Source organism: Macaca nemestrina, chromosome 11 (assembly GCF_043159975.1).
Source record: "Macaca nemestrina isolate mMacNem1 chromosome 11, mMacNem.hap1, whole genome shotgun sequence".
NCBI classification, from domain to species: domain Eukaryota; kingdom Metazoa; phylum Chordata; class Mammalia; order Primates; family Cercopithecidae; genus Macaca; species Macaca nemestrina.
The window spans coordinates 62,473,721-62,488,144 of NC_092135.1; the positions used below are offsets into that span (position 1 = coordinate 62,473,721).

At 35.4% G+C, this 14,424-nt stretch overlaps 1 protein-coding gene across 2 annotated transcripts in view; it reads right to left on the reverse strand.

The window, feature by feature from the left end:
- The window catches only part of LOC105483372 (growth factor receptor bound protein 14), a 128,371-nt gene that overhangs the window by 71,899 nt on the left and 42,048 nt on the right, over nt 1-14,424 (reverse strand). The window contains exon 1 of one of the 2 annotated variants that reach the window (XM_071072865.1): nt 2,800-3,000. The exons of the other annotated variant lie outside the window; for it this stretch is intronic. Coding sequence (XP_070928966.1) covers nt 2,800-2,862 — 63 coding nt within the window. The 5' untranslated portion in view covers nt 2,863-3,000. Of the gene's footprint in view, nt 1-2,799; nt 3,001-14,424 lie in introns of those variants that run through there. 2 annotated transcript variants of the gene reach the window in all.

Below are 14,424 nucleotides of genomic sequence, written 5' to 3' on the forward strand. Positions count from 1 at the left end.
GCCACTGACCTTCTGGGTGACCTTGCATAAGACACTCAACACCCAAGAGACTCAGTCTTCTCATTTGAAAAAATAAAAAGCTACAACCTAGTGCTGATCTGAGAAAAATGCGATGCGGTAACATACTCATTCACAAGGTTTGCTGAGGATGTGATTGTTTCTGAGGCACATGAGGAAGCCTTCTTCACCAGAACCTTAATTCACTTAAATCAGAGAAATCAGATCCTAATAGAATTTGGAAGTGAAAATTTTCTTTCCAATTTACTTGATAGAGAATCTACCAAAATACCTTTTTTTCTCAAAGATCAAGGCATACTTTCTCTGCTATAAAATAGATCTATACCACATGAAGGGCCACGTTTAAAATTCAAGTTCCTAATCACTACCAGAGACTCTTACAGCCAGTTGGATCAGACACACTAGATGATACGAAAATTACTCCCTATTGCTATGGAGCATTTTCAGAAATGCTCTCAGCCTTTTAAATGATTAGGATTCCATTTGATAAATTATTTGTCAAGGGCCACTCATTCAGGATGAGCAAACTTTACCCCAAACCTGTAGAAAAAGCACCTGCCTTCATGGGAAAATGAGAAGTTGCTCCCCAAATTCTCTGAGAAATGCTTGTGCTGATTTATAAGATCATTTAAAATTATGGCATATATGGAAAATAAGTTAATTACAAGTATGAAATAACTTCTTATATTGGAAGAAAAAATTAATCATGGTGTGACCAGAGCAGATGGATGATTTTTAAATCAGAAAATACCCGACTCCTAAAATAAAAGATATTAAGATTTTCAGAACAATCAAATAGACAAAAATAGGTCTTTTGGGAGTTAAAATATCAGGAGAAGCAAATAATGGTGTGCTGAATTATATAAACACCTAAATATGTGCACTCATTGAAAAAAATAGCATAGATTTGAGTCTAGGGAATTTTGACTTTTATAAATATTATAATAGAAACTTGACAAGAAGCTTATTATTAAAATACCATGATAAATCACAATGATGTGACCATTGGCAGCTCAGCTGTAATACCAATAATAACCACAGCTTTCCAGAATAATCTTGTTTTCCTACTTATCAGGTAGTGCTCAAAGTTATTTTTCTATCCAAGTTTTGCCATAATCAATTTCTCCTAGACTAATTGCTCAAACTCCTTGAACATTATAGCATTCTTTCCTAATGTTTTATAATCTCTCTAAAATAATAAAAATAATTTACATACTTTACTATAACCATGAAAATATAAAATATTTGGTTCACAGAATTATAGACACAAATAAGACTGAAGATATTATCTACTGAAAACTCCTCAGTTTGTTATACAGATGAGGAAGTAAGGACTTCAAGAGTTTACTGGATTTGCCCAAAGTCACAGGGCTAGTAAATGGAGAGTCCGAATAGTACACTTTCCATCATACCAACATGTCTTCAAAAACAAACCATATGATAGAAGTTTCTTAGTCAATGTAAACTGCAGTATTAACTGGATAAAGAAGAACTCAAACATGAGAACATAGACTTGATAAATGTTAATATGCCTTTTCGCATCCTCGGTGAGTCCACAAACCTATATTGTCATTATTAATGCACTGCTAAGTCCAATTCAAAATAAAAGTTAAAGCCCAAAGCAAAATATTTTTAATTAAATTTGCTTACAATTAGCAAAAGGCCTCAAGAAAGATAAAGAACACATGTTGGCAAAATTATCATATAGCTGTTCCAATGCCAAATAAAATATTCTCAGTAAATAAATGGTTGACTGGATAAGAAAATAAGCTGAAAATCTAAAAATTAAAAATAGTAAAGAGACACTTCCTTTTTAAAAAATATAGCCACTTTAACTGTTAGATTTGCCATGTTTCAAATAAATTGCAATATGACCTTTGACTTAATGGAATGCACTGATAGTTAAAAGTTAACTATTAAAAGTTGAGTTCAAAAATAAATACTATGGTTTCTAGTGTCACCAAAACCATTTGGAAAGCATATTGCCAAAACTGAGTTTTAGTGCTTTCCTTCTCAGTGAGACAGATTTGGTTCTTTGAGAAGTCCAACGCAATGTTCTTATTTTGGAGATTTACAAGAGAAGTTTACTACAGCTACGTGACATGGTTGCACACACAACCTTGTAAAATGCAATGCTGTAAATGAGACATAAAAATAATCTTTACAAAAAACTAATAAATAAAATATTTTCATACACAGGATTGACTGCATTAATAATTAACAGAAAGCCCTTTAACAGGGGAATTTAATGGAAAGTTTTTCTTAAGCAAATACACAGAAGCTCAATAGAAATGGGTAGAAACTTGAGAATAAACTGGTAACACATGTTTAAACAGTAAAATAATTGTATAGTCTATTCAACAATGAAGAGATTGATATATTATGAATTATGGTGAAACAAAGAAACTATTCCTTAGTGAACAAATATAAGACATAATAGCAGATTTCCTACTGAACTTAAAACAAAGAGGCTTGAAGTTACAGTAGAAAGACAAACAAGAAAAAGTTTCAATACAGTCTCTAAATCCCAATGACCTGAAATCGAGATCAAACTTCGTTTAGATGAAAGTCTTTAACTATAGTGATGTTCTAGCGCAGTATTACTTTTCCTAGTTCAATTCCAATAATATATCCTTTAATTTTACCTACAACTTTAATGAATTACAGGCTCTTTCAAGGGTATGTAAGTAAAACTTCCTATGTATTAATAAACACACAGTGACAGGGGAAAAAAAGCAGCAAGAAAAATTAAGGAAAAAAAAGGAAAAAGAAGTCACATACCCTTTTCTGTAGAATTATTGGCGTTATTGCAGGCAGAGTGACTCTTCTTGCACTCAAACTCATGCCTGCTCTTCTTAGAATGATCCTCTCTTGTAGGTCATGGACAAAATAAATCTTTTACGGGAATCTCAGGGCTCAGTGTAATGAAACAACTAGGAAAGTAATAAATGTCACCCTGCTTATGTGATTCCAATCTACCCAAAGCCAATTAAGGATGGCCGTGGGACAGGACAAGGCAGCAACCAATCAAAGCCCGGAAAACCCCACCTTTGTCCTTGGAAACACATTCTGATACTTTTGTTTATGATATTTAAAGAACCAGATTAACAGGCATCTAGTTCGCTCAACTTTTTTTCCAAAACAGTGCAATTCAATGCCATCTTTGTTGACCAGGCAGTTATGTCTTTACTAAAGCATTTCAACATATGGCAGATAAGAAGCTGTTTACATTGGTCTATTTAAAGTATATAAATACATTAATGAACTAAATTTACTTATGCTATTCATAAAATTGATGAAGAGATCAATTGGAACATACCCGAGGCACAAAAAATAATCCTGAGGTTAGAATTGGCACAAAGTGTTAATTTCTATATTTTAATAAAATAGTTTTAATATATGTTAATATCTCTCATTTCCTAAACACTAAAATTTTTGTATTATAAACCTTCCAGCTATCCTTGATATCACATGCTGTTAAATATTATTTTAACAATAAACTTAAATAATAGTGTTAAATACAAAGAGGGAATTAAACTACAATATATCAATCTTGAATACTTATGTTTTAAAAAAGCACAAATGTGTGTGATGTAGCACATTTCATTCCATTAAAAGCATTTAAAAAACCACTGCCAAAGCTTTCTCAAAATTTTAATGACCATTTTGCATTTCTTCTCATAAAAACTGAAAATTTTATTCTAATGTTTCTAGGGGAGGGAGGCTGGAGGAGGTTTACAACGGAAAATATCTATAACTAACAAAAAAATTTCAATGAAGTCTAAATAAAAAATGAAAGAAACACGCAAAAATGACAAAAAGGATTGCAATGTTAAAACTAATCTGAGCTTTTACAATTGTAAAATCTCTTCTGGACTGACATCTGGACAAGCTTTACTGAATTGCTCAATGCTCTTCAATCCTGACCCACTGCCTTCAGCAGGAGAAGAACTCGTAATTTCTAGATTACAATGTGATTGTTGTAGTAACGATGCAAAACGCAAGATTCTCAGCAACACAGACACAAACTTTCCATTGCATTATCTTGACTGCTACTAGGCAGGGTTCACTTTACTGCTTTACACATAAGTGTGTTTAATATGCATGGTGAGCTCATATTCCTCAAAAGAAAAAAAGAGACATTACAACTCCAAGGTTCCCTGCTTTGGATTTCAAAACCAAAACTCCCTCAGAATGGTAGTTGGGAGTGGCGATAATGTGCTGAATATAAAAAGTCACAGATCTAGTTTGGAAGAATTAATTAATTTGATCCTTATCCAGTTAGGTTTATCATAATCTTTTAAAAGAAAATTACCAGGAAAGAAAATGAAAATATCGACTAACACAGTGATGGGGGGTTAGCATTTGTGAAGCAAAAGATTCTGTTGTAACCTTGAGCTACTTTTCAGCAAGCCAACAATAACAAAGACCATGGTAACTAACAATTCCAAGAATATCATCCATAATATTTGGCCTTATCTACCTTTTCTCAATTCAGCCTTCAAATATTACAAAGTGTTATCTCTGCATCCTGACTAACACTGCAAAACCCCACCTCTACTAAAAACACAAAAAATTAGCCGGGCGTGGTGGCACGTGCCGGTAGTCCCAGCTACTCAGAGGCTGAGGCAGGAGAATTGCTTGAACTCGGGAGGTGGAGCTTGCAGTGAGCCGAGATGGCGCCACTGCACTCCAGCCTGGGCAACAGGGCAAGACTCCATCTCAAAAAAAAAAAAAAAAAAAAAAAAGTGTTATCTCTGGTCTCATAAATTTTATTGGGGTTCCATCATAATGAAAGCAATTCATTTCACTAAATTATCAAGCGAAGTACTATTTGCCAAGCCCTGTATCAGGCAGTAGGAACACACTATTGTTAAGACAGTTAAGGTCACTGTCTCATAGTGGAACAGGGATATTAATTTTTAAGTTAAAATATCCCATTCAGTAGTAAGCTAAGACTAATAGTGATTAAATGCTAAGCATCAAGAGTGCACCGAGGTAGAAGCAACTGCACAGTAGAGGTGAAGAGCAGGCTTCAAGGAGGAAAGGGCATTTGCTTTGAAAAGTGAATAGAGGGGAAGAGTATGCAGAACTTGAAAACTGATGTGAACACAGGGTCAAGGTCTCAAAGTTTACTCTGAGGTTTGAAGTCTAGATGATGGGGAAGTTAGAAATGCTGTTTTGTATCACACCATAGAGCCTGTTAGAACTATTTATAAAATGAATGCTTCAAGTCAAAACAGTATCCAGGTCCTGTACAGATTACAGTGCAATATATACATGCCCTTGCTTAAAAACATTTAATAAGCCGGGCGCGGTGGCTCATGCCTGTAATCCCAGCACTTTGGGAGGCTGAGATGGGCGGATCACGAGGTCAGGAGATCGAGACCATCCTGGCTAACACAGTGAAACCCCATCTCTACTAAAAATACAAAAAAAAAACAAAAAAACAAAAAAAAAAAAACGAGCTAGGCGTGGTGGCGGGTGCCTGTAGTCCCAGCTACTCGGGAAGCTTAGGCAGGAGAATGGTGTGAACCCGGGAGGCGGAGCTTGCAGTGAGCCAAGATTGCACCACTGCACTCCAGCCTGGGTGATCTGTCTCAAAAAAACAACAACAAGAACAACGAAAAAAAACACTTACTAGATGACTAGCTGCTTACGTGTGTGTCACAGGTCATCCCTTCAGAACACTGGAAAACTAAGTTTCTAAATTGTCAGAGAAAATGAAGAAGAGCAAAATTTGGCATTTTGTGACTGTTATCAAAAAGGCAACTGTCTTTGAAAAATGACGCTTACCGATACTTTTCATACTCAGCAGACTGAACAAGATAGCACGCTGCATACTTAAGACAGGTGGAATCTCATGTTTCTGTAATCCTTTGCAGGTGCTCACATTGACTGTGCTTTATCTTACTTCCTAGTTATTTCAGACACTGATTCCAAATTTAACTTCAGCCTATTCTTTTTTCTCATTAATTATTATAAATGACTTTGCCACTCACTAACCTTGTCACCTGAGCTTTAATTTTCTTCAGCTGCAAAATGAGGATAAAAAACTATGACCAACACTTTCAGAACTGCTGTGAGGATCAAAGGAAATCAAGTTTGTAGAAGGCCTGGAAGAGCCCAAGGCAGATACTAACAAAACACTCCTTAAACTCCCACTGCAGAGAATTGGTCTTTTATCTCAAAAATGAAACTTTAACATTACAAGATGTTTTCAACACAACAGAGTCAACAATATAATATTACAGAATAGCACTATATATTATTCAGAATTTTGTTCGATAATTGGATAGAACAAGAGTAAATGTCACTTAAGGTATTTTCATATCAATATTTCAATTAGGAAAAATAAAAATAACTATTATTGTGATTATTAATAATATTCATGTGAGCACCCATTATGTGCCAGGCACTGAGCTAGTTTTCACTTAATGCTCACAACTCGATAAGGTACTAGCTATTGAACAGATGAGGAAATTAAGGCCAGAAGAGCAGGCAGCTAAGAAATGGTCTCGGGTTTAAGCACATACTGCAAAAGAACTTGTTCAAGTTCACAAAGTCCATAGCCACTAAGCCAGGGAGAATTCCACTCCACAACATGTGTTTCCACATTTTATTATTAAATACATAGCTTGATACAACATTAGCATAAAATGTCACATTCATACAGTCATTGTTTCTGACGTTCCCAGCATTTGTTTGTTTTATTAACCTGCTTTATAAATATGTATTGAAGACCTTACTATGTGTAAAGTGCCGTGCTGTTTATTATGGAGAATTCAAAGTTAATCAACTCATGATTTACCGAAAAGAGCTGATGCAGGGTGACACATAAACCACCAGTTATTATAATATACAAGGTGGAATCTGGGCGCAAAAGAAGCTATTAAATCGGTGCAAAAAAAAAAGTAATGGCAACAACAGCAATTACATTTGCACCAACCTAATACAAAAGTACCATCCAACCTCTAGGTTTCAAGTCCAACCTTCAAATCTCTTCTCCCACTCAGCTTCAACAAAGCTCCCAAAAGCATGTTCTGTATTTCCACCTCTTTGTTCATAATATTCATCAGTTCATTAAGCCCCACAATGAAGGCCCAAGGCCAGTCTCATCTCTTCTGAAAATTTCACTTCTGTGCATCTTTCAAGGATCTCTCCTTTTTATAGTACAAGTTACCTCAGAATTGAGAGGTGGGGAAGGAAGGAAAGATGACAAACACATATCAATTGCCCATTAAGTGTTAAGCACTTTGCATATGTTATTTCATTTTATTCTAACAGCCCTGCAAAGTAGGTATTATTTCATCTCATTTTACAGATTGAAACCCTACCTGTCCTTTCAATACTACCACTTTATTCTTTATCATACACCAGTTTATTCAAACTTCAGCTACTGTCTCCAAAGTGAATGCATTCTATATTATTTAGAAGGGAGGTTCCTTGAGGGCAGTGGCATGCCTAACTTCTCTCTGACCATCTCAGTGTCTATCTACCCCCAGTGGCTTTATACAGAGAGAAAAAAAAAAGCAATAAGGTAGATGCCTTTTGAATATCAAGTCTCACAAATACATTTTTAATCCAACCCATCTCCTGCCTCACACAAAATACAACTTGCACTGTCCTTTCATCTTTCCCTGTATCTCACACTACTGTGCTGTGTCCCCTTGGGATAACTCATTGCCTAGCTAGGTTCATCATCTCCCTCAAAGACATAGATCAAAATTTATTCCAAGAAGTCATCCCTCCATATAAATTATATCATTCCCTGTTTTGTAATTTTTTTTAAGGACTTAAACTTTTCCATTTCTCCTGTCTTGCCTGATACTTACTAATGCATTGTTTTGATAACTTATAAATCCTTCAACAGGCCAACATTTTCTACTCAACACAAATACAATCCTTAAGGTTAGGGCCGAGTCTCTTATTTCCTCTGCTTCTCCCAGAATGCCTAGCAGAGTGTTCTTTGTACACAGTAGGCTTTATGTTCACATACAATCAATGTAGAAAGACTAGTCACTCGGGTTACATAGTGGACAAGCCTCCTTTCTCATCTTAACAATTGTTAGCCTTATGATTTTTTCCTGAACAAAAGCACAAAGTCTCCTTTACAGGAAAATTTAGATATTCTTTCACTATCTGACACAGTTCTATTAGTGACCACTAGTGTGAATACTAAATCTAAATGTTGTTCTGAGAACACCAGTCTCAGAAAATTCTTAACACAGATTGTTGCAGCAATAAATATGTAGCCTAGATCTTCAGAGGTAAATTCAGAAACTCTGGTTTTACCAGCTCATCATAACCTACTATGAATTTTCACTTCCTTAAGTAAATGACATAGTCTTCACATTTGATGAGCTGATCTGATCCACCACTAGCCAACTTTTCCCCTCCACTCTAACAGTGAAGTAACCAAAGTGAGAGGAAAAATTATCTTTTTTTTTTTTTTTTAAGATGGAGTGTCACACGGTCACCCAGTCTGGAGTGCAGTGGTGTGATCTCGGCTCACTGCAACCACTGCCTCCTGGGCTCAAGCGATTCTCCTGCCTCAGCCTCCCGAGTAAATGGGACTACAGGTGTGCACCACCACACCCAGCTAATTTTTGTATTTTTAGTACAGATGGGGTTCACCATGTTGGTCAGGATGGTCTCGATCTTTTGACCTCCTGATATGCCCACCTCGGCCTCCCAAACTGCTGCGATTACAGATTTGAGTCACCATGCCCCGACAGAACAATTACCTTAAATTTAAGAAACATTAGACAGAAACTGAAATACAGAATAAAACCAAAACAGCAGAAAAGAATAAATAAAATAAAATATAAGAATTTTTTTGTAGTCAAAACTTATTGACCATTAGGCGTGGTGGCTCATGCCTGTAATCCCAGCCATTTGGGAGGCTGAGACAGGAGGATGGCTTGAGGTCAAGGAATTTGAGATCAGCCTGGACAATAGAGCAAGACCCTATCTCTACAAAAAATTTAAAAAATATGTCCAGGTGTGGCGGTGAGCACCTGTAGTTCCATCTACTTAAGAGGCTGAGGCAGGAGGATTGCTTGAGCCCAGGAGTTTGAGGCTGCACTCCACTGATCTCCAGCCTGGGCAACAGAGTGACACCCTGTCTCAAAATGAAGAGAAAAAAAAACTTAGTGAAAGTCACATAGTTCCCCAGAGAAACAGTCAACACTAAGACACTTCCTAGTAAAATTACTGAAACCTTTTGAACAGCAAGGCGAAAGTTTTCTAGTAGCTTATTTTAAAGGGGGAATCAGTCTGTTGTAAAATTTCTCCACAGCAACATTCAACAGTCAGATTCAGTGGACACCACTGCCCTTTAGATACTCCACTGGAAGCAGTAATGTGTGTGAAATCCTTGAAAAAAGAAAATACAAATGAGATTTTAAAATTCAGTCAAGCTCATTAATTATAAAGGCAATGGACAATGTTCAAAATTTTGAACATATTACAAATATATAAAGTCTTGTTTTCATGGGATCTCCCTGAGGAATTTACTAGAAGATAAATTTTAGTCATCCAGGTGATTATAAAAACCAGAGTGAAATAACTGAAATAAACACTGAAATCAATCATGGTACTAAATTCCAATCATGTATGTGATTATGTTGCTATAATAAAACATAAGTAATATGAGCCATAACAATATAAGAATTGTTATGAAATTTCAATATGAAAATATGAATAAAAAAACTTTTCAAAAAGATGAAAGCTGAAGGAGCAAGGACAAGGTATGTAGCATACACTATATAAGCTGACTGCTTTGCTAACTAAGATCAAAAGATATTTTAAACTGATAAATCTTAGGAGAATTTTAAGTAATTTATTTTATAATGCTAAAATCAGCTGGTAGAAAAGGGAGAATGAAGAGGAAACATATTAGTTTTATTATTACTCTGCAGAAAGGAATAATAGATCATTTTTAAGGAAAAGAGGATCAAGAACTTTCCTACACTTACACTTATAACAGAAATATAAACTTTTCTAATAAAAAGAAAGCAAACACAAATCTAAGAAAGCAGAACATCTTGTTAATTTTTTTCAAAAATCTACAAATTGGAAAACAAAATAATAGTACTAATGCCACACTTTTATGTTATCTCAGAGATGTTGCAGAGCTAAACTCATGTATTGAAAGAAAAACTTTCAGTTGAATCATAAAACAGATTCTGCTCTATTCTATGGGAAAGAGAACCCCCTATAACCAAGTGTTTCATCAAGTTGCCTATTCAAAAGAACAGGCAAAAGCACACAGGACAAATAAAAATAAAAAGGAAGGGAGGAGCAAGGAAGAAAACACTATAATGCTGAATGGTGTAATTCACAATAAAAATAAAATGATTATGAATGTCTATGTGTCATATAGTACACATTTGTAAAGCAAACTCTAAAATAGGTATAAAGATAATCAGATGGAAACACACTATTAATTGACTATCATCCAACCTTCTCAAAGCCTGAATAACAAGAGAATTAAAAAGTAGATATAAATATAAAATACATAAATAGGGTAACATAATAACATAGAGTTCATTGCCATATATTTAAGGTGAAATCAGAGAATATCCCTTCTCTTTAAGAAACTGGTTTAAAAAAAAAACTTGATCACATTTGACATCAAAGATAAAACCCCAGTAAATTCTGGAATACAGATAATAGTTTCTAATCACAACACAGTAAAAGGAAAAATCACTAATAAATCTTGGGTTAAGAAGCTCCTAGCATCTGAAAATTTTAAGAATCTTCAAATAACTGTTCTGGCAAGGAAAGCAATGAAAATTGCAAGTGTAAAATGTCTATGTAATAATAATAAATATAATAAACACCATATATAATATCTCATACTGCTAAAACAATTCTCAGACTCTAATTCATAAGCTTAAATACATGTATAGTAAACAAAAATAAATTTATTAACATCCCAAAATTTTAAAAAATCATTAAATTAAACCTGAGGAAATCAGAAGGTATAAATTAATAAATATAAAAGTAGAAATTAAAACTTGAAAAAAAGGTAAAATAATAAAACTAATAAGTCCTGAATGTTGTCTTTGGGGAAAACAATAAAATAGATAAAGAGTGAAACAAGTCTAGGGGGGGAAAAGGGAGAAAGTATCAATATACAAAATAAGAAATAATACCAGAGAAATGATAAGAATCATAAGAGACTACTTCCTCCAATTTTATGCAAATAAAACATAATGAAATAGACTATTCTCTGGACAATATAATTTATACAAATTGACTCCATAAAATTCAAAGAAACTAATTGCCATAGAAGAAAGACAGTTGTCAAAGAGTATCAGGGGAACCCACCCCCAATATTTCAATGTAGGTTCTTTCTATTTTTCATAAGTGTCAGCCAGCTGAGAAATAAAGAGAAAGAGTACAAAGAGAGGAATTTTACAGCTGGGCCTCTGGGGGTGACATCACATATCGGTAGGACCATGATGCCCACCTGAGCCACAAAACCAGCAGGTTTTTATTAAGGATTTCAAAAGGGGAGGGGGTGTAAGAACAGGGATTAGGTCACAAAAATCACACGCTTCAAAGGGCAAAAAGGAGAACAAAGATTACATGCTTCTGAGGCCAATAAAGATCACAAGGCAAAGGGCAAAGCAAAGGTCACAAGGCAGAGGGCAAAATCAAAAACTCTTGATAAGGGTCTATGTTCAGTTGTGCACGTATTGCCTTGATAAACATCTTAAACAACAAAAAACAGGGTTCGAGAGCAGAGAACTGGTCTGACCTCAAATTTACAACAGTGGGGTTTTCCCCCACCCTAATAAGCCTAAGAGTACTGCAGGAAACCAGGGCATATTTCAGTCCATATCTCAACCACATAGGACAGACACTCTCAGAGCGGCCGTTTATAGACCTTCCCCCAGGAATGCATTCCTTTCCCACGGTCTTAATTATTAATATTCCTTGCTAGGAAAAGAATTCAGCGATATCTTCCCTACTTGTACATCAGTTTATAGGCTCCCTGCAAGAAGAAAAATATGGCTCTATTCTGCCCAACCCCGCAGGCAGTCAGACCTTATGGTTGTCTTCCCTTGTTCCCTAAAATTGCTGTTATTCTGTTCTTTTTCAAGATGCACTGATTTCATATTGTTCAAACACACGTTTTACAATCAATTTGTACAGTTAACGCAATCATCACAGTGGTCCTGAGGTGATGTACATCCTCAGCTTATGAAGATAACAGGATTAAGAGATTAAAACAAAGACAGGTGTAAGAAATTATGAAAGTATCATTAGGGAAGTGATAAATGTCCATGAAATCTTCACAATTTATGTCCCTCTGCTGTGGCTCCAGCCGGTCCCTCCGTTCAGGGTCCCTGACTTCCCACAACAAAACAGATACTCCCAAAAACTGTGGCCAAATCCTAGATGGTTTGATTTACAAAAAAATTCTATATAACCTTTAAGGAACAGATCATTTCAGTGCTAGTAAAACTATTTCAAAGTCAAGAAAATGTACAATTGTAGCCAAGAAAGGCAGACAAACAAGATCAATGAGGGGGGTCTTCATATACCTGGTGTACCTAATTGATATGGTTTGGCTCTATGTCCCCACACAACTCTCATGTTGAATTGTAATACCCAATGGTTGGGGAGGGACCTGGTATGAAGTGGGTGGATTTCCCCCTTGCTGTTCTTGTGATAGTGAGTTCTCATGAGATCTGGTTGTTTGAAAGTGTGTAGCACTTCCCCTTCAGCTCTCTCTCTCTCTTGCCATCATGTGAAGACGTGCTTGCCTCCCCTTCACCCTTCTGCCATGATTGTAAGTTTCCTGAAGCCTCCTCAGCCACGCCTCCTGTACAGCCAGTGGAACTGTGAGTCAATTAAACCTCTTTTCTTTATAAATTACCCAGTCTCTGGTAGTTCTTTATAGCAGTGTGAGAATGGACTAATACACTAATATATAATGAAACTGTAGTTAGCCAATTTTTAAAAAGGTGCTGACAGACGTATGCGTGTTTGTGTGTACATGTATGCAACAGATGCCACTGAAAATCAATAAAGAATAAGACTTTCTAAAAAGACTATACCCATCTGAGTAAATAAAATATACATTTTTTTTTACCTAACACCATACTCTAAAATAGACTGTAACATTAGACAACTAAAAAGAAATTCTAAAACATTAATTAGTTTATAAATATGTTAGAAGAAATAACTCAAGAATGTTTTAATGGCCGGGCACGGTGGCTCACGCCTGTAATCCCAGCACTTTTGGAAGCCGAGGTGGGTGGATCACGAGGTCAGGAGTTTGAGACTAGCTTGACCAACATGGTGAAACCCCATCTCTACTAAAAATACAAAAATGAGCTGGGCTTAGTGGTGTGTGCCTGTGATTCCAGCTACCCAGGAGGCTGAGGCAGGAGAATTGGTTGAACCTGGGAGGCAGAGGTTGTAGTGAGCCAAGATCATGCCACTGCACTCCATCCAGCCTGGGCAACAGAACAAGACTCTGTCAAAAAAAAAAAAAAAAAAAAAAGAACCCTTTAATAATCTTGTAATATGAAAAGTCTTCCAAGGTAAGACCTAAAAGGAATTACAAAAACAATTTTGACTCATAAATATTTTAATGCTATAGAAGACTCCACAAATAAAATTCAAATACAAAATACATATTGAGTAAGTATATATGCAATATATTTAAGAATGAACTAATAATCCAAATACATAAAATACATAAAGCATTCTTTAAAAATGAAAAGTTTTAAAAAACCCAAAAGGAAAATGAACAAAACACAGCTATGAAAAGACAATTCACACACACACACACAAAAAAAAAACATACCACTGAACATAAACACTTAAAAAGATAATCTTATCAGTAATAAGAGAAACATACATTAACATAAGGCATCTTCATGAGTTGGACAAAAATGTAAATGACTAATAAAGCCAAAGGCTGGTACAAGTGCCAAGTGAGAGAGTGGTATTCTCTAATACTGAAAAAAAGCATATACATGGGAACAGATGTTATGGAAGGAAATTTGGCAGCACCTGTAAAAATCTTGAGAAGCCATGCCCTTGACATAGACACTCCTTTTCCGGTTCTCTATAAAGTAAGGAGCATAAGGGATTAGAAAAGTATCTGGAAGAGTTCACTGCATCACTGTTTAGAAGAGAAAATGTGGAAACACCATATATACCGGAAATGGTCACATATGAATAAAACGTAATATATTCAGACTACGGAATATTCGGTAGGAATTAAGAGAACTAAAGTATGGCCTAACAAAGAAAATTGTTAAAACACAGTGTCCAATTTTAAAAAACCAAGTTATACAATATTACTTAGTATGACCCCATTTGTGTAAAAACAATAAAATATCCTATACTTCTATATATATAGTAAATCCTTACTTA